This window comes from Mobula hypostoma, chromosome 14 (assembly GCF_963921235.1).
Source record: "Mobula hypostoma chromosome 14, sMobHyp1.1, whole genome shotgun sequence".
In the NCBI taxonomy this organism is placed as follows: Eukaryota; Metazoa; Chordata; class Chondrichthyes; order Myliobatiformes; family Myliobatidae; genus Mobula; species Mobula hypostoma.
Genome location: NC_086110.1, coordinates 12,319,310 through 12,338,921, shown reverse-complemented (window position 1 = coordinate 12,338,921; position 19,612 = coordinate 12,319,310). Strand labels below are relative to the sequence as shown.

The window sequence follows — 19,612 nt, the reverse complement described above, 5'->3', positions numbered from 1 at the left end:
TTTTTCTTTTACTTTATAGAACACAGAATAGTACAGCATAGTACAGACCTTTCAGCCCACATTGTTCTGCTGACCCTCAAACCCTGCCTCCCATATAACCCCCCCACCTTAAATTCCTCCATATACCTGTCTAGTAGTCTCTTAAACTTCACGAATGTACCTGCCTCCACCACTGACTCAGGCAGTGCATTCCACGCACCAACCACTCTCTGAGTAAAAAACCTTCCTCTAATATCCCCTTTGAACTTCCCACCCCTTACCTTAAAGCCATGCCCCCTTGTATTGAGCAGTGGTGCCCTGGGGAAGGAGGCGCTGGCTATCCACTCTATCTATTCCTCTTAATATCTTGATTACCTCTATCATGTCTCCTTTCATCTTCCTTCTCTCCAAAGAGTCCCAAGCTCCCTTAATCTTCTTTCATAATCTGCACTCTCTAAACCAGGCAGCATCCTGGTAAATCTCCTCTGTACCCTTTCCAATGCTTCCACATCCTTCCTATAGTGAGGTGACCAGAACTGGACACAGTACACCAAGTGTGGCCTCACCAGAGTTTTATAGAGCTACATCATTATCTCGCAACTCTTAAACTCTATCCCTCGACTTATGAAAGCTAACACCCCATAAGCTTTCTTAACTACCCTGTCTACTTGTGAGGCAACTTTCAGGAATCTGTGCACATGTACCCCCAGATCCCTCTGCTCCTCCACACTGCCAAATATCCTGCCATTTAATTTGTACTCTGCCTTGGAGTTTGTCCTTCCAAAGTGTACCACCTCACACTTCTCTGGGTTGAACTCCATCTGCCACTTCTCAGCCCACTTCTGCAACCTATCAATATCTCTCTGCAATCTTCAACAATTATTATCATCGCCAAACAATTGATACTAGAGTGTACAATCATCACAGCGATATTTGATTCTGCGCTTCGCGCTCCCAAGAGTACAAATCGATAGTAAATAGTAAAAATTTAAATTATAAGTCATAAATTGAAAATAGAAAAGGGAAAGTAAGGTAGTGCAAAAAACCGAGAGGCAGGTCTGAATATTTGGAGGGTACGGCCCAGATCCGGGTCAGGATCCGTTCAGCAGTCTTATCACGGTTGGAAAGGAGCTGTTCCCAAATCTGGCCGTACAAGTCTTCAAGCTCCTGAGCCTTCTCCCGGAAGTAAGAGGAATGAAAAGTGTGTTGGCTGGGTGGGTCGTGTCCTTGATTATCCTGGCAGCACTGCTCCGACAGCATGCGGTGTAAAGTGAGTCCAGGGACGGAAGATTGGTTCGTGTGATGTGCTGGGCTGTGTTCACGATCTTCTGCAGCTTCTTCCGGTCTTGGACAGGACAACTTCCAGACCAGGTTGTGATGCACCCTAGAAGAATGCTTTCTATGGTGCATTTATAAAAATTAGTGAGGGTTTTAGGGGACAGGCCAAATTTCTTTAGCTTTCTCAGTTTAGTCCCTGTATCCAAGAAAGGATGTGCTGACATTGGAGAGGGTCAAGAGGAGGCTTAGGAGAATCATCCTGGGAATGGAAGGGTTTATATACGAGTAGTATTTTATAGCTCTGGGTCTGTACTCACTGGAATTTAGAAGAATGGAGGGGATTTCATTGAAACCTATTCAATATTGAAGGTCCTAGATAGAGTGGAGGTGAAAAAAATGTTTCAAAGTCCAGGACCTGAGGGCACAGCCTAAAAATAGAAGCACATCTCTTTAGAATAGAGATGAGGATGAATTTGATGGAATTCATTGCCACTGACAGTTGTGGAGGCCAAGTCATTGGGTATACTTAAAGTAGAGGTTGATGAGGTCTTGATTGGTCAGGACATCAATGGAAAAATAAATCAGTCATGATGGAATGGCAGAGCAAATTTGATGGGCAGAATGCCCCAATTCTGCTCCTTTGTCTTATGGTCAAGGTTCAGAACTGAAGTGATGCATGGAAGATAGTGGATCTGGCAGGTTTCATCTTGTATGATGTACCTTCAAAAGTCCTTGGCTTTAACTGATTACACTGTTTTACAAGGTTATTTCAGATATAATTTTATGCTTCATTTCTCCTTTGTCTAATAAAACAAAATCCAAGAATGAATTTTAAAACGCAAACATGAGGAAATCTGCAGATGCTGGGATTTCAAGCAACATACACATAAAATGCTGGTGAATGCAGCAGGCCAGGCAGCATTTATAGGAAGAGGTACTGTCAACATTTCGGGCCGGGACCCTTCGTCAGGACTAACTGAAAGAAGAGCTAGTAAGAGATTTGAAAGTGGGAGGGGGAGGGGGAGATCCAAAATGATAGGAGAAGACAGGAGGGGAGGGGTGGATCTAAGAGCTGGAGAAGGGAGAGGATCATGGGATGGGAAGCCTGGGGAAAAAGAGAAGGGGGGAGGGGAGCCCAGAGGGTGGAGAGCAGGCAAGAAATTATAGTGAGAGGGACAGGAGAAAAAAGAGAGAAAAAAAGGGGGGAAAATAAAAAATATATTAAAAAATACATTAAATAAATAAATAAGGGATGGGGTGTGAAGGGCAGGAGGGGCATTAACAGAAGTTAGAGAAGTCAATATTCATGCCATTAGGTTGGAGGCTACCCAGACGGAATATAAGGTGTTGTTCCTCCAACCTGAGTGTGGCTTCATCTTGACAGTAGAGGAGGCCATGGATAGACATAGTGTATCAGAATGGGAATCGGACGTGGAATTAAAATGTGTGGCCACTGGGAGATCCTGCTTTCTCTGGCGGACAGCAAAACGGTCTCCCAGTCTGCATCGGGTCTCGCCAATATATAGAAGGCGGCACCGGGAGCACCGGACGCAGCATATCACCTCAGCCGACTCACAGGTGAAGTGTCGCCTCACCTGGAAGAACTGTCTGGGGCCCTGAATGGTGGTGAGGGAGGAAGTGTAAGGGTATGTGTAGCACTTGTTCTGCTTACACGGATAAGTGCCAGGAGGGAGATCGGTGGGAGGGGATGGGGGGTACGAATGGACAAGGGAGTCACGTAGGGAGCGATCTCTGCAGAAAGCAGAAATCACATTGCACCTACGGCAGTGCATGTTAAGTTCAAAAGGAAGCGACTATTAGCACAAGAGGTTTTGCAGACATTTGAAATCTAAAGTAACATACAAAACATTTTCTCTAACTTCAATTAATTTCTTCCCCCTCCCCCCCTCTTTATTTCTCATTCCAGTTCTTCACTTCTTCTCACTCGCCTATCACTTCCCTGTGTCCCTCCTCCTTCTCCTTCTGCCATGGTCTACTCTTCTCTCCTTTCAGATACAATCAACAGTCGCCTCTGATCTGCGCCAACATTTACGTGCCAGGCAGCACCTAATTAATTAGCATGTTTATCTTGGCTTTTTTCTTAATGATGTGCTGTGTGCCTCCCGGCTACTGCTGCGTTCTTCGAGGCAATGTATCGGGTCGGCGGCCTGGAGGGTGGGTGCCACTGTACCACCCAGCCTGCGACGACTCAGTCTAACACACCATCATCAGTGTGCTCGATGTCTTCCCAATTCCCGTAAGTGATACTACACTGTACATACATTATTTCTACTTTATATAGGCTGTGTATTTTTACGTGTTATTTTGTAGATTTGGCAGCTTCATAGTTTAAAGGTTACTGGAGAGCACGTTTACGCCAACAGTGCTTGCATAAGATTTGCTGCCGAGAGCGCTTGCGTGAGATTTTCGCTACGGAGATCTGTGCAGGCAATCATTGTAGAGAAGTATTTCTACTTTATATAGGCTGTGTATTTATCATATCATTCCTGCTTTTACTATATGTTACTGCTATTTTAGGTTTTATGTGTTATTTGGCATGATTTGGTAGGTTATTTTTGGGTCTGCGAATGCTCACAAAATTTTCCCATAAAAATAAATGGTAATTGCTTCTTCGCTTTACGACATTTCGGCTTATGAACCGTTTCATAGGAACACTCTACCTTCGGATGGCGGGGGAAACCTGTACCTCCTAGCTTCTCACTTCATTCCTCCCCACAGTCACCTACCTTCCCCCTCACCTAGCTTGACCTATCACCTTCTATCTTGTACTCCTTCCCCTCCCCCCCAACCTCCTTATTCTGGCTTTGTTGCCCTTCCTTTCGCATCTTAATGAAGGCTGAAACGCTAACCCTTTATTCCTTTCCATTGATGCTGCCCGACCTGCTGAGTTCTTCCGCATTTTGCAAGTGAGTATTTTTTTTTGATGTGATGTAGTTATTGGCAAAAAAGTCTGCACATTCTTGTTGAGGACTACAAGAAAGTCTCATCTTACCTCAAAAGTACAGGGATGTCTGATACTCACATCCACATATTTTATCATCCAATTAATTGGAGGACTTGGATCGACAAGGCAAACTTCTTGCTTTTTCCAATGGATTTAAGCAAATTTGCAAATTGCTGCATCCCCCTATCCATCCAAAATAACCTTCAGATATGAGAGGTGCAAGAACAATCAACTGCTCTTGAACAGGAAGAAAATCAAATTCAAAGCAAATACTTCAGATTTCACCTTCAAATTTATGAACTGACACTGTTAGAAAATAATCCATTTGTTAATTGCAAATAGCAGTATTAACTTGCAACTGTTGGCCAGTTAGGATCCATACAGAGATACGCATAAAATAATGATGCAGGGAGGGAAGGGGAAGGAAGAGTTGAAAATGCAGGCATTTTCTGCAACCACCCCCACCCTTCAGAAAGTGCAATCCCTGAACGAAACTAAAAACACTAAGTACTCTGCAGATGCTGGGGTCAAAGCAACACTCACAACACGCTGGAGGAACTCAGCAGGTCGGGCAGCATCCGTGGAAATGACGAGCCGACGTTTCGGGCCGGAACCCTTCGTCAGGACTGTAGAGGGAAGGGGCAGAGGTAGGGCCTCTGACGAAGGGTTCTGGCCCGAAACTTCGACTCATCGTTTCCACGGATGCTGCCCGACCTGCTGAGTTCCTCCAGCATGGTGTGAGTGTTGCCCTGAAAGAAACCAGAAGTTGGATTCTGCAGGGAGCGCTCATGGAGTGAGGTCGTCTCTTTGGTTTTGCTCCATTCCCGTTATTCTTTTTTTAACCTATGATCTCCTTGATCTAATCAACTTTAAGTACACCAGAAGATTTACTTTATCTTCTTGATTTACTGATTAATTAATTTCTTTTTGTCAACTGTAACTTTCGAGCTTAGAGAAATGAGTACGAGATCTAGAACTAAAGATGGGAAAGATGCCGATGGGAACGGAGGAAAGAAGAAAGGCGATTCCAAACAAACGGAATTAACTTACAAATTTATGGAGGAAATGTTTGAGCAGCATCGGATAAAACTATCTGAAAGTTTAACTGCTCAATTTGAACAACATCGTCAAAGCCTCAATGAAGATTTAAAATCAATCATGGATTCTTTGAAATCCCTGGATTCTGATGTTCAAAAACACGATGCAAAAATTTCTGAGCTGGATACTAAATCTCAGAAGACGGATACAAAAGTTGAGATTTTAGAGAAGAATCTAGCTTCGACTACTAAACAGCTCCAACAACTTAAATCCAAAGTTATTGATCTTGAGAATCGATCGAGAAGACAAAATTTACGTTTAATTGGCTTACCCGAGGATGTTGAGGTTGGAGATCCTGCAATATTCTTTGCTCAACTTTTAAAGGATTCGTTCGGTTCAGTTTTTCCCAACGATCCTCCATTACTCGACCGCGCCCATCGTATACCGTGGATAAAGTCGGCAGCGGCTGTTTCCAAACCCAGACCAGTTATTCTTCGTTTCCATTATGTTAATGTTGAAGAACAACTTCTCCAGACTGCTCGTCGACAAGGGATGATCAAGTATCGTCAGCATTCCTTCAGGATAGTTCAAGACTACAGTCCTGAAGTGATGAAGGAACGACTGACTTTTAAACCTCTAATGTCGGAATGCTATCAAAAAAATCTCAAACCGGCACTATTGTATCCTGCACGTCTCAGAATCTCTCTTCCCGATGGAAATCGTCGTGTCTTCCATTCTACAACTGCCGCTCGAAGCTTTTTGGATGATAACTTCCCATCTGATACAGACACCCTCTCTTAATTTGTGTCTGGTGCTTCCAGCACCAATTTTTTTTCCCTTTCTGGTGTTTCTTTAAAATAAACCTTTTACTACCGTGCAATGAAGGTTTTTTATAAGTCCAAGATTTTTGTTCTTTGTTTATTACTATAGTTGTTATTCTATAACTTATATAGAATACTTATCTCCTGTGAATAACATCATTTTCCTTTAGTTAACCTTTTGTTTTAACTTTTCCTTTTTCGTTATCATTAATGATTTGATTCGACGATCATTTTTAGTTATATGTTTCCTATTTTTGGTTTTTGCATAATTAAAATGGCAACTTGTCTTTCTTTTTGTATAACCTCCTTTGTTTTTTTTCGGGACGCCATGTTCTTATGCTTCTTTTTCCCATAATCCTTTTTTTCCTTTTGGAAGTGATTTTTTATTTACTCGTCTATAACTAATTATACGTATTGACTAAGTATTTTATTTCATATAGTTTAGTAATTTTTACTATGTAGACTAATTATTATACTGGTTATTTTTTACATATATTAGTCTCTGGGAGGTCACCTATTTAACATATATTTTTGGAGTTGCCCCCTGCAGAAATGGGGTTAGAATTAGTTTTAGTTAGAGCTTTCTTCAGCCTTTTTTGGCTTAGTTCGGGGTTCTTGGGGTTGGGGGAGGGGATAGTCTTTTTCTTTTCTAATTTTTTCTATTGGGCTGATTCAGAACTACAAAGATGTCCGCAGTGTCGAGATTTCCGGTTCCTCTCTAATCATGTATTCCTCTTCCGATTTCATGAGCTCACATTATGGTTAACCCCTTACTCACCAAAGGGTTAATTCTCAATTATGGCTCATACTATTAATTTTGTCTCTTGGAATACAAATGGTTTAAATCATCCAATAAAACGGAAAAAGGTTTTCAAAGTGTTCCAAAGACTGAATGCTCATATTATTTTTGCACAAGAGACTCACGTAAGGAAAGAGGACAATCAACGCTTCTTTAAGTTTTGGAAAGAGAACAATACCACTCAAATGCTCAGGCCAAAATTAAAGGCGTTTCAATTTTTATTGATCCTTCAATTACATTTATTCATCAAGACATTATTTCAGATCCTAATGGCAGATTTCTGTTAATTACTGGGGTACTTTTTAATAAAAAGGTCGCTATGCTTAATGTTTACGCTCCGAATGTGGATTATCCTGAATTTTTTAAACATTTATTCACTTCCTTTCCTAATTTAAACGAGTATATGTTGATAATGGGCTGTGATTTTAATTTATGTTTGAATCCCATGTTGGACAGATCCATAGGTAGTCCGGCCTTACCGAATAAGTCGGCTACTATTATTAACTCTTTTATGTTGGATTCTGGGATTTCAGAAATTTGGAGAATTCTACATCCAAATGATAAGGAATTCTCCTTTTTTTCACATGTTCATCGTTCTTTTTCTCGAATTGATTATTTCTTGATTGACTCTCATTTGATTCCATATGTAGTTGATTGTAATTATGACAGTATTGTTATTTCAGATCATGCTCCAATGAAACTTTCCATCAAGTTAATGGACACCTCTTGTACTAGCAGACAATGGCGATTTAACCCTATTTTGCTTCAAGATCAGGACTTTGTCAAATTTATAAAGGAGCAGACTGATTTCTTCTTTTCAACTAATACTACGGAAGAAGTTTCCAATGGAACTGTTTGGGACGCCTTTAAAGCTTATATCCGTGGTCAGATTATTTCCTATTCGGCCGGTTTGAAAAGACGTGTTAACAATTAAATACTTTTGTTGGTTGATAAAATTAAAGAAGTCGATAAAAAATATGCTATTTCTCCCAGTAAGGAGCTGTACAAACACAGAGTTGAACACCAATTGGAACATAGCTTATTATTAACATCCTCGATCGAAAATCAATTAATGAGAACTAGAAGTGATTTTTATATTCATAGCGATAAATCGTGTAAATTACTGGCCAACCAATTGAAATTTGATTCAGTTAAACGTCAAATTACTAAGATTTGCAAACAGGATGATACTTTCACAGTTGATCATGTTGGGATAAACCAAACCTTTCAAGAATTTTATACCTTTCTATATCACTCTGATTCTCCTCATGATTCTAATTTCATGCATGATTTTTTAGGTAAATTGAGTTTTCCGAAATTATCAACCGAAGAGTCCCTATCATTAGAAACTTCCATTTCAGAGGAAGAAATAATAACTGCAATCTCATCATTGAATTTCGGTAAAGCACCCGGTCCGGATGGGTTTACAGTGGAATTTTAAAAATTTTTTTCCTCCATTCTTTCTTCTAAGTTGTCTAGAATATTCAAGGAAGCAATCAGTTTAGGTAAATTACCACAATCGTTTTACGAAGCCTCTATTTCCTTAATTCTTAAGAAGAATAAAGATCCTACTGATTGTGCATCATACAGACCGATATCTCTTCTGAATGTAGACTCTAAAATTTTTTCAAAAATTCTAGCAACTAGACTGGAGAAGGTGTTACCTCAAATTATTTCTATGGATCAAACCGGATTTATTAAAAATCGCTATTCATCCTTTAATATTAGGAGGTTAATGAATATTGTTTACACCCCCTCATTTACTACCCCAGAATGAATTATCTCTTTAGATGCTGAGAAAGCCTTTGACAGAATTGATTGGCCTTATTTATTTAATATTCTTGAGAAATTTAATTTTAATTTGACATTTATATCTTGGATTAAATTGTTATATTACTCCCCGGTAGCCTCGGTTTGTACAAATAATTATAGATCTCCTTTTTTTCGTCTTTTTTGTGGCACTAGGCGAGGTTGCCCTCTTAGTCCTTTACTATTTAATATTGCTCTTGAACCTTTAGCAATTGCTATTCGTGACTCGCCAAATATTGTTGGTATTACCCGTGGAAACGAAATACATAAATTATCATTATATGCAGATGATTTGTTGTTATACATCTCTAACCCGGAGAAGTCAATTCCTGCTATCTTAGATCTGTTAGCTCAATTTAGTAACTTCTCTGGTTACAAATTGAATCTTAATAAGAGTGAATTATTCCCCTTAAATAAGCATGTACCTATTTATGGATGTTTACCATTTAAATTGGTTACTGATTCATTTATATATTTAGGGATAACAATTACGAAAAAATATGAAGATTTATTTAAAGCTAATTTTTTACCTTTAATTGATCAGCTTAAACTTTTATTTACCAAATGGTCGCCAATCTCTTTGTCTTTGATTGGTCGGATTAATGCTATTAAGATGATCATTTTGCCCAAATTTTTGTATATATTCCAATTGGTTCCAATTTTCATCCCAAAATCTTTTTTTGATAACGTAGATTCAAAAATTTCCTCATATATTTGGCAGAATAAAAATCCTAGGTTAGGTAAAAGGTATCTACAGAAATCTAGAAAGGAGGGGGGGCTTGCCCTTCCAAGTTTTAGATTTTATTACTGGGCAATTAATATTCGATATTTAAAATTTTGGTTACGAGATTTGGACGTATCTTTAAACCCTCATTGGGTAAATCTTGAACCTAATTCATTACAAGGGTTTTCCTTGGGTTCGGTTTTAGGAACTTCACTTCCTTTTACTTCTTTTAGATTATATAAACAAATGAATAACCCAATAGTTAAGCATACTTTACATATATGGTTTCAATTCCGAAGATTTTTTGGGTTTAATCAATTTATTCTAGCAAGTCCCATTATATCAAATTTTCTTTAAAAACCTTCCACTATGGATCAAGCTTACTTTGATTGGAAAACCAAAGGTATAATATCTTTTCGCGATTTATTCTTGGATAACTGTTTTATGTCTTTTGATCAACTCTCTAATAAATATAACTTACCCAGATCTCACTTTTTTAGATATCTACAGATTAGAAACTTTTTAATTACTGTTTCCCCTAATTTTCCACACCCATATCCAATGGACACTTTGGAAAAAATCTTAGATTTAAATCTCTCTCAGAAAAGTGTAGTAGCAATTATATATAATATAATTATGAATCTATGTCCTGATGCTTCTAATAAAATTAAAGCTGACTGGGAAAGAGAACTTGAGATTAATATACCGACTGAAAAATGGGAAAAAATTCTTCAGTTGGTGAATTCATCCTCTGTATGTGCTAAGCATAGGTTGATACAATTTAAAGTAGTGCACAGGACTCATATGTCCAAAGATAAACTATCTCGTTATTACTCTTATATTAATCCAATATGTGACAGATGTCATTCCGAGATAGCTTCTTTAACCCACATGTTTTGGTCATGTCCCTTGTTGGAGAAATATTGGAAAGATATTTTTGATATTATTTCAACGGTCCTAAACATAGACTTACAACCTCATCCAATTACTGCTATCTTTGGACTACCAATGATAGACTTAAATAATTTAACCTCTTCATCACGAAGGATGATTGCATTTCTTACTTTAATGGCTAGAAGGTCCATTTTGTTGAATTGGAAAGAGATTAACCCTCCTAAGGTATTTCATTGGTTTTCACAAACTATATTGTGTTTGAATTTGGAGAAAATTAGAAGTGCAGTTTATGACCCTTCCATTAAGTTTGAAAAAACTTAGAGGCCATTCAGTCAGCATTTTCACTTGATGTAATTTGATCATTTCCAAACTTGTTTTATCTCTCTGTATTGTTGTTGGAGGGGAATGGAGTCGTCGACGCTGAGGTTTTCTTCTTTTCCATTTTTAAGTTGTTAGTTTTGCCCAAGTCTTTTAGATTAGTTGATTAATTCTGTTTTTCTTTGGGGATGGGGTTTGCTTTTTTTTTGGTTTTGTTTTTTTCTTTTTCATGTTTTTTTTTCAGTTTTTTTTGATTTGTATTATCCGTTGTCAGTTCCACATGATTGGGAGCTTTGTTAACTTACACTATTTGATTTTATAATTACTTTTCCCAAATGTAACAATATTTCTCCTACTATTTGTATTATTACTATGTTTTGTTTCTATACTTTGAAATTAATAAAAAGATTGAAAAAGAAAAGAAAGAAAGAAAGAAACCAGAAGTTAGCACAACAGCTCTCTCACCCATTTGTACACTCAATACCTCAGTTCATACTGCATTCTTGGCACAGGAACCCAAGAAACTCTGAGCCAATATTTTTACACAGATAGACAGAGCAGCTCTCTAGATTTATTTTACAATTATTATATTGGAAATTTTATCTCTTGGTGAGGGTCAACACATACTGACCAAACACAACATCCTGGGATTTGACTTCAGCATTTACAGTTGCTTAAGAAGATATTTACAAATGGAAAGGAATTGCTTTAATCTTTGTGATTAAAAAGAACATGGTATTTATATTTTAGAAAGGAATGTGTGGGAGAGGATAATGAAGATCTTAGGACCAAAGGACAAAGAACAGAACGAGCTTGGCTGTTAAATAGATACTCACGGCATCATCTGCACCTCTATTTTCTTGGATTCAATGACATATCCTTAGCAATATTACTAATGTTGCAGTTAAAGACTAATTGCAGTTAAAGAGTAATTTCATGTACTCTACTGATAAAAAGAAATACAACTAAAATTAAATGCTTGAAAAATCTCATTGAAATGATTCACTGCTTCCTGAAATTTTCTATTTCCATCACATCTCACCAACACCTGTTCCGTCACCTACTTTTCTCCACCAATGAGGCCACTGGCTCCAAGAAATCCCTCACCACAGTTGGTCTGAAGCTCTAACCCAAAACTAATTACAGCAATCATAAAGAGCCTACTTGGTCCATTGTGCCTATGTGGGGGCACTAACTCTTCTCCTTAATTGCAAACATTCATACTAATTTCTCTTCTCAGGCCTTGATTCAGCCATCACATATATAAAAAATAGGGAGTAATTGTTGCCCTTGACACAAAGGCAGCATTACAACGAATGGGGACAAAAACAGAAAACAAAAGTTGTAACGGTAAATCAATGCACTAACTGAAGTCAGGCAAGACGCAGGAAAAAGTGATTGTGGGAAAGAAGTAAAAGTTTTAAGCATTATGACAGGAATTCTCCATGGGTCTTCAATCCAACAATATTCAGCTGCTTTACTAATGGCCTTGTCCTGCTATTCAGTGGGATTCCAAAGAAATCAGTACCACCCCAAACTGGGTCTCATAATAAAGCAGACAGTGTCAACACAGAACATGATCTAAAGGTCACTGTTGATGAGTGGCAGGTAACATTTCCACCACAGAAGGAGCAAGGTCAGGATTAATCTAACATTGCCCTGTAAATGAGCAAAATTGATAGGCTGGCCCAGAGAACAATTAAGGTTCAGGCACAATATAAAAAAGAATGAAGTTACCTGCGTACCAAAATAGACAGGGTGGGTCAGAAAGACTGAAGTAAGCCAAATGGATTTTTACAATATCATTTTTAAAAACTGACAACAGATTAAAATTCCTTGCCTCCTTTAACAAAACGAATTTAAATTCTCAAGTTCACCAGTACAGCAGTCTGGAGCTGTATTGATGGAAACTAGGGCAAGAATAAAGCAAGCATTCTTAAAACAATCGGTCAGACAGATGTGGACTTGCATTAATTAGGATGGATGAGGATTATAATTAACAGACAAGCTCTAAAAAGCTCTAGGGAAAGGATTCAATATCATAAATCAGTTATTGACAACACTTGCAAGCACTGACGACTCTCAGCAAAGCGGCCCATCTTACAGCTATTGAAATATTTGTTTTTAAAATCATATCCTACAATGACTCACCATTGACATCTGCTCCCGGAGCAGAGGCTTTTCCTCTGTCATTCGGATCTCTTGCAGGCCAGCCATTTCCAATCGGTGCCAGTCAAATCCTGCAACAACAGAGCAACATTACCAGACACAAACTAGGATACTTGCTGATTATTTAGCAGGCCCCTTCCTTTTTGAAAATCAACAGAAAATCAGGATCCCTACAAGACTAACCCTTTAAAATGTGGTGCTTTCCCATATTTCTCACTTGTGAATGAATTGCAGAATTGTTAAGGAGAAAGAGGAAGCTAGGGAACAGTTTCTCCACGGCTCCAACTCTGGAGTGCCTGCCCAGTTAACCAATAGGTGGAACCTGCAATGTGTTACAGTGACAGGGCAGCTAGACTGATACACTGTCCATGCCTTAAAGGGGAAAATCATCCCAAGATTAAGGCAAATAATATTTAAAGGGAAGGTCAAAGCTTCATGTCAAAATGATTTATGTGGCAAGTTAATTTATACTGCCCATTTGATGTACATCAAATACGATAAAAAAAATACGATACACCATTCTACTATTGCAAAAGAAAACTCAATTCCAAAACTGCATCCTGAGAGGTGAGCAAGCATTAGAACAAGGTCCGTTAGAATCGGAAACAGCTTCTTCCCCCAGGCCACAAGACTACTGAACCCCCTCCCAGTTCTCATCACATATGAAGCGCCAGTAGTGTTATACCGCTTACTTTTAAACTTGTGAAGTAAATGCACTTTATGGTAATGGTCAATCGTCTGGAATATATGTTTATTATTTTTTAATGCATTTGGGGTAATATTAGCTTATATGTTGTTGTGAGAGTTATATGTACTGTGTTGTGCACTCTGGTCTCGAAGAACAGAATACATTTGGCAGAAGACATTTATACCATTGAATAACAATTAATTTGAAGGTGAACTATTTATGGGCCTATAGATATCATCTTCAGAGCTTTCAAGTCAACTAAATGGGCATCCATACTTACAAGCATTTACTGTACATTCTTCTGGTAGTAAAAACAAGGCTTTAGTGTAAAACGACAAGAAAGCATGCAGATGCTGGAAATCCAAGCAACACACACAAAAGGCTGAAGGAACTCAGCAGGTCAGGCAGCATCTATGGAAAAGAGTAAACAATTGATGATTTGGGCCAAAAACTTTCATCAGGACTGGAAAAAAAAGATGTGAAGTTAGAGCAAGAAGGAAGGGGTAGGGGAGGAAGAACTGCAAGGTGGTAGGTGATATGTGAAGCAACACACACAAAATGCTGGAGGAACTCAGCAGGCTAGGCAGCATCTATGGAAAAAGTACAGTCAACACTTCGGGCTGAGACTCAATCCTGCTGAAGGGTTTCAGCCTGAAACGTCAACTGTACTTTTGTTTCCGCATCTGCAGATTTTCTCTTGTAGGTGTTTGGTAATACTGGGAGAAGGGAAGTAAATAAGCTGATAGTTGAAAGAAATAAAAGGTTGGAGAAGAGGGAATCTGACAGGAGCGGGAAGATGACCATGGAAGAAAGGGAAGGGGGAGGAGCACCAGAGGAAGGTGATGGACAGGTCAGGTGAAGGAGGGAAATGGGAATGGGAATGGTGAAGGGGGTGAGGGGTAATTACCGAGTTTTAGAAATCAATGTTCATGCCATCAGGTTGGAGGCTACCCAGATGGAATATAAGGTGTTGCTCCACCAACCTGAATGTGAGTAACCAACCCAGAAGAGGGGGCCATGGACTGATGTGTTGGAAAGGGAATGGGAAGTAGAATTGAAGTGGGTGAGCCACTGGGAGATCCCGCTTTTATCTTACAGTTCATATGGAGGAAGTAATACCGTCAGAAAATGAATCTGATGTAAACAAATACCAAGCTGTTCTATTTTCAATTTAACACACTGGTGCATTGTGGAGTTAATCATACCTGAAGTACAATGAAATCCACCAGTAGTAGAACGTTTTACTTCCAGTGACTTGGAAGATTTAGTGAGTATGGGATGGAAAGTGTACAAGTAATTCACATCAAAGTGGCAAAGCAGTGGAGGAGTTTTATGTGTCACCAAAATTATATGGGAACAAATTAAAGAGCATTTTTACACCTTAGCAATTGCAGCAATGTGCTGCTGACAAACTGAATGATGTGTGAACCATCACCATAGCAACAGCTAACTTTCATTGGCGTGAAAGTGGTCTAGTAAATTGAGTTTGTGTTTTTCCTCCCCCACTCATTTTGTGAATGCTTCTCTTAGAGCTCTCGTCAATTTGGTTCCTCAGTTTGGAGGGTTGAAAAAAAAGTCAAGATTTAACCCTAGCTACATGCCTGACCTACTTACTTGATTCAAGATTCAGTTATGATCAAACAATGTATCAATTATACAACCTCGAGATTTGCTTGCTCACAGGTAGCCACGAGGCAAGAAACGTGAGAGGACACAATTAAAGAAAAAAAAAGATTAAAAATAAAAGACCCACACGTGATGCGCAAGAGAAAGAGAAAAAAATTCAAAATCATGCAAACATTTGACATGAACAACAGCAACAGCATTCCAAAGCAAAACTGATTGCTCAGATCCAAACTCCGGAGCAGCCCGGATAAACACTTTAGAGTTTCCACTGCAAGAGGCTAGATGTTGTTATAACCATTCCAGACATGACAATCCATATCAACAAGAGGGGTAGGTGTCAGTTGAAGTAACGTAGAGCCACATATTGCAAGTATGAAGCTTAGAAACAGGAGATCTGACAGGAGCCAACAGAAGGCACTGCAAAAATTAAGCCCCTTGTTTCAAGTCAAGGAGAAGGGTGTCACTGGAGAGCTCTCTCACATCTCCCAGTGACTAGTTTCAGGACACTAGCAGCAGTACAGCTAGAGAATGAGTGAACTATGCTGCTCCCCATGGTGATCCCTCACTGACCAGTCACTCCAGAGGTTCTTTCATTGCTTATTTAGGTAAATGCTCAGGAAAAAGCATTCTGGACTTCGAGACCGGTATTATTACAGTTCTACATTTTTTGCAAAGCAATCAGTAAGGTGCAATGACTAACTGAGCAGTTTAACCTCTCTCATGGTAGTCTGTGCATAAACAAATCAGATCAGGTTCAACGCACAAAGGAACGTCTCCTTTAAAACTGAACAAATCACACCCATCTTTAAAGGCACTTCTATTTGAATTTTTTGCCTCTCATACACTTCCATCCCAAATACACCATCACATCAATCCTTAAGTCTAAAAGTTAAGTCAAGAAGTTGAAGATCATCAATGTATACCAATGCAAAATATCAGTGATGTTCTGTATCCCTTGATTTGGTAGTCAATCAATGCATTTGTTTGAATAGGGAAATAAACACTTCTCAGTGGAAATGCCAAACTCAAAGTTTAACCCAGAGTGTTTTTGCACAACCTTTAACCGGTGTGGGCACGTGGCCAAGTGGTTAAGGCATTGGATTAGCGACCTGAAGGACGTGAGTTTGAGCCCCAGCCGAGGCAACGTGTTGTGTCCTTGAGCAAGGCACTTAATCACACATTGCTCTGCGACGACACTGGTGCCAAGCTCGATGGGTCCTAATGCCCTTCCCTTGGACAACATTGGTGTCGTGGAGACTTGCAGCATGGGAAGCTGCTGGTCTTCCATACAACCTTGCCCAGGCCTACGCCCTGGAGACTAACGGATGCCTTTACTTAATGGCTCAAAGAACAAAAACTTGGAGAAAAATGGCAAGCAGGCCTTACCTCACTGAAAAAGCAGTAAAAACACAGAGTTAAAGTCAAAGGCAATACATGAACTCATCATGCAGTTTATCGGAAAAATAATGGCAAGAAGTCAGTGAACAATGTCTTATGGTCTAACATTCTATTTCTGATCGATAAATTGGTGAACAATTTTCATCTGCCTGGTTATTTATCAAGTCCCGTAAATTATACAACACTTAATCATCTCTCTGTATACTAATTCAATTCTTACAGCTTTCACAAATGCCATAGTGGCATACAGCACGAAAATGAGCCCTGTGGCCGTCCATGTCCATGCTGGCATTTTTATTGCTCATTATTTATGAGTTACAAGACAGAATAGGCTCTCTCGGCCCTTTGAGCTGCGCTGTCCTGCTATCACCCGATTTAATCCCACAGGACAGCCAATTAACCTTAAGGGTATCCTGTACGAGGACTGTGTATCCTGTACGAGTTGGTAAACTGGACTGTGTATCCTGTACGAGGACTGTGTATCCTGTACGAGTCGGTAAACTGGACTGTGTATCCTGTACGAGGACTGTGTATCCTGTACGAGGACTGTGTATCCTGTACGAGGACTGTGTATCCTATACGAGTTGGTAAACTGGACTGTGTATCCTGTACGAGGACTGTGTATCCTGTACGGGTTGGTAAACTGGACTGTGTATCCTGTACGAGTTGGTAAACTGGACTGTGTATCCTGTACGAGTTGGTAAACAGGACTGTGTATCCTGTACGAGTTGGTAAACTGGACTGTGTATCCTGTACGAGTTGGTAAACTGGACTGTGTATCCTGTACAAGGACTGTGTATCCTATACGAGTTGGTAAACTGGACTGTGTATCCTGTACGAGGACTGCGTATCCTGTACGAGTTGGTAAACTGGACTGTGTATCCTGTACAAGTTGGTAAACTGGACTGTGTATCCTGTACGAGGACTGTGTATCCTGTACGAGTTGGTAAACTGGACTGTGTATCCTGTACGAGGACTGTGTATCCTGTACGAGTTGGTAAACTGGACTGTGTATCCTGTACAAGTTGGTAAACTGGACTGTGTATCCTGTACGAGGACTGTGTATCTTGTACGGGTTGGTAAACTGGACTGTGTATCCTGTACGAGGACTGTGTATCCTATACGAGTTGGTAAACTGGACTGTGTATCCTGTACGAGGACTGTGTGTCCTGTACGAGTTGGTAAACTGGACTGTGTATCCTGTACAAGTTGGTAAACTGGACTGTGTATCCTGTACGAGGACTGTGTATCCTGTACGGGTTGGTAAACTGGACTGTGTATCCTGTACGAGGACTGTGTATCCTATACGAGTTGGTAAACTGGACTGTGTATCCTGTACGAGGACTGTGTATCCTGTACGGGTTGGTAAACTGGACTGTGTATCCTGTACGAGTTGGTAAACTGGACTGTGTATCCTGTACGAGTTGGTAAACTGGACTGTGTATCCTATACGAGGACTGTGTATCCTATACGAGTTGGTAAACTGGACTGTGTATCCTGTACGAGGACTGTGTATCCTGTACGAGTTGGTAAACTGGACTGTGTATCCTGTACGAATTGGTAAACTGGACTGTGTATCCTGTACGAGGACTGTGTATCCTATACGAGGACTGTGTATCCCGTACGAGGACTGTGTATCCTGTACGGGTTGGTAAACTGGACTGTGTATCCTGTACGAGGACTGTGTATCCTGTACGAGTTGGTAAACTGGACTGTGTATCCTGTACGAGGACTGTGTATCCTGTACGAGTTGGTAAACTGGACTGTGTATCCTGTACAAGTTGGTAAACTGGACTGTGTATCCTGTACGAGGACTGTGTATCCTGTACGAGTTGGTAAACTGGACTGTGTATCCTGTACGAGTTGGTAAACTGGACTGTGTATCCTGTACGAGGACTGTGTATCCTGTACGAGTTGGTAAACTGGACTGTGTATCCTGTACAAGTTGGTAAACTGGACTGTGTATCCTGTACGAGGACTGTGTATCCTGTACGAGTTGGTAAACTGGACTGTGTATCCTGTACGAGGACTGTGTATCCTGTACGAGTTGGTAAACTGGACTGTGTATCCTGTACGAGGACTGTGTATCCTGTACGAGTTGGTAAACTGGACTGTGTATCCTGTACGAGGACTGTGTATCCTGTACGAGTTGGTAAACTGGACTGTGTATCCTGTACGAGGACTGTGGGAGGAAATGGCGGCACTCAGCATTCATACGGTCACAAGTAGAACATACAAACTCCTCACAGGCAGCGGCAGGTAGTAAACCCGGGCTGCCAGTACTGTAAAGTGTTGTGTTAACCACTAAACTACTGTGCTGCCCTAATCCTTTTTTACCTGCACTAGATCCGTATCCTGCTATACCTTGTCTAGTTAAGTGTCTGACTGCACGTGTCTGAAAGGATTTTATCCATTTTCACCATACCTCTTGCTTCAGCAGTCTGAGGTACATACCTGCTTCAAGTAGGCTTCAATTGCACCGATGAATAAGAAGAACATGCTAATCTGCCTTAACAACCATCATCCAGTTGCACTTACATGCACTGTGATGAAGTGTTTTGAGAGGTTGGTGATGAAACACATCAACTCCTGCCCAAGAAGTGAATTGGATCCACTCCAATTTACCTACCGTCACAACAGGTCCACAGCAAATGACATTTCATTCAACCTGGAACATCTGGACAGCTAAGATGCAAATCATAGTATGCTCTTTATCAACTACAGCTCAGCCTTCAATACCATTATCCTCTAAAAACTAATCAATAAGCTCCAAGACCCTGGCCTTAATACCCCCTCATGCAGTTGGATCATTGATTTCCTCACTTGCAGAGCCCAATCAATTCAGACTGACAACATCTCCTCCACAATTTCTATCAGCACAGTTGCATTACAAGGCTGTGTGCTTAGCATCCTGCTCTACATTTACGCTAAGTACAGTTCCAATGCAATATTCGTTACATTGTACATCAACGATTTGGATTATGGAATAGATGGCTTTGTGGCTAAGTTTGCTGACGATACGAAGATAGGTGGAGGGCCGGTAGTGCTGAGGAAATGGAGAGTCTGCAGAGAGACTTGGATAGATTGGAAGAATGGGCAAAGAAGT

At 40.0% G+C, this 19,612-nt stretch overlaps 1 protein-coding gene across 9 annotated transcripts in view; it reads right to left on the bottom strand.

Moving 5' to 3' along the window:
* The window catches only part of ndrg4 (NDRG family member 4), a 279,010-nt gene that overhangs the window by 235,200 nt on the left and 24,198 nt on the right, over positions 1-19,612 (bottom strand). For 5 of the 9 annotated variants that reach the window (XM_063066692.1, XM_063066695.1, XM_063066689.1 and 2 more), the window contains exon 2: positions 12,777-12,865. In XM_063066692.1, coding sequence (XP_062922762.1) covers positions 12,777-12,842 — 66 coding nt within the window. In that variant the 5' untranslated portion in view covers positions 12,843-12,865. Of the gene's footprint in view, positions 1-12,776; positions 12,866-12,977; positions 13,113-13,762; positions 13,894-19,612 lie in introns of those variants that run through there. The other 4 variants (XM_063066686.1, XM_063066688.1, XM_063066691.1 and 1 more) reach the window with 3 other exon arrangements.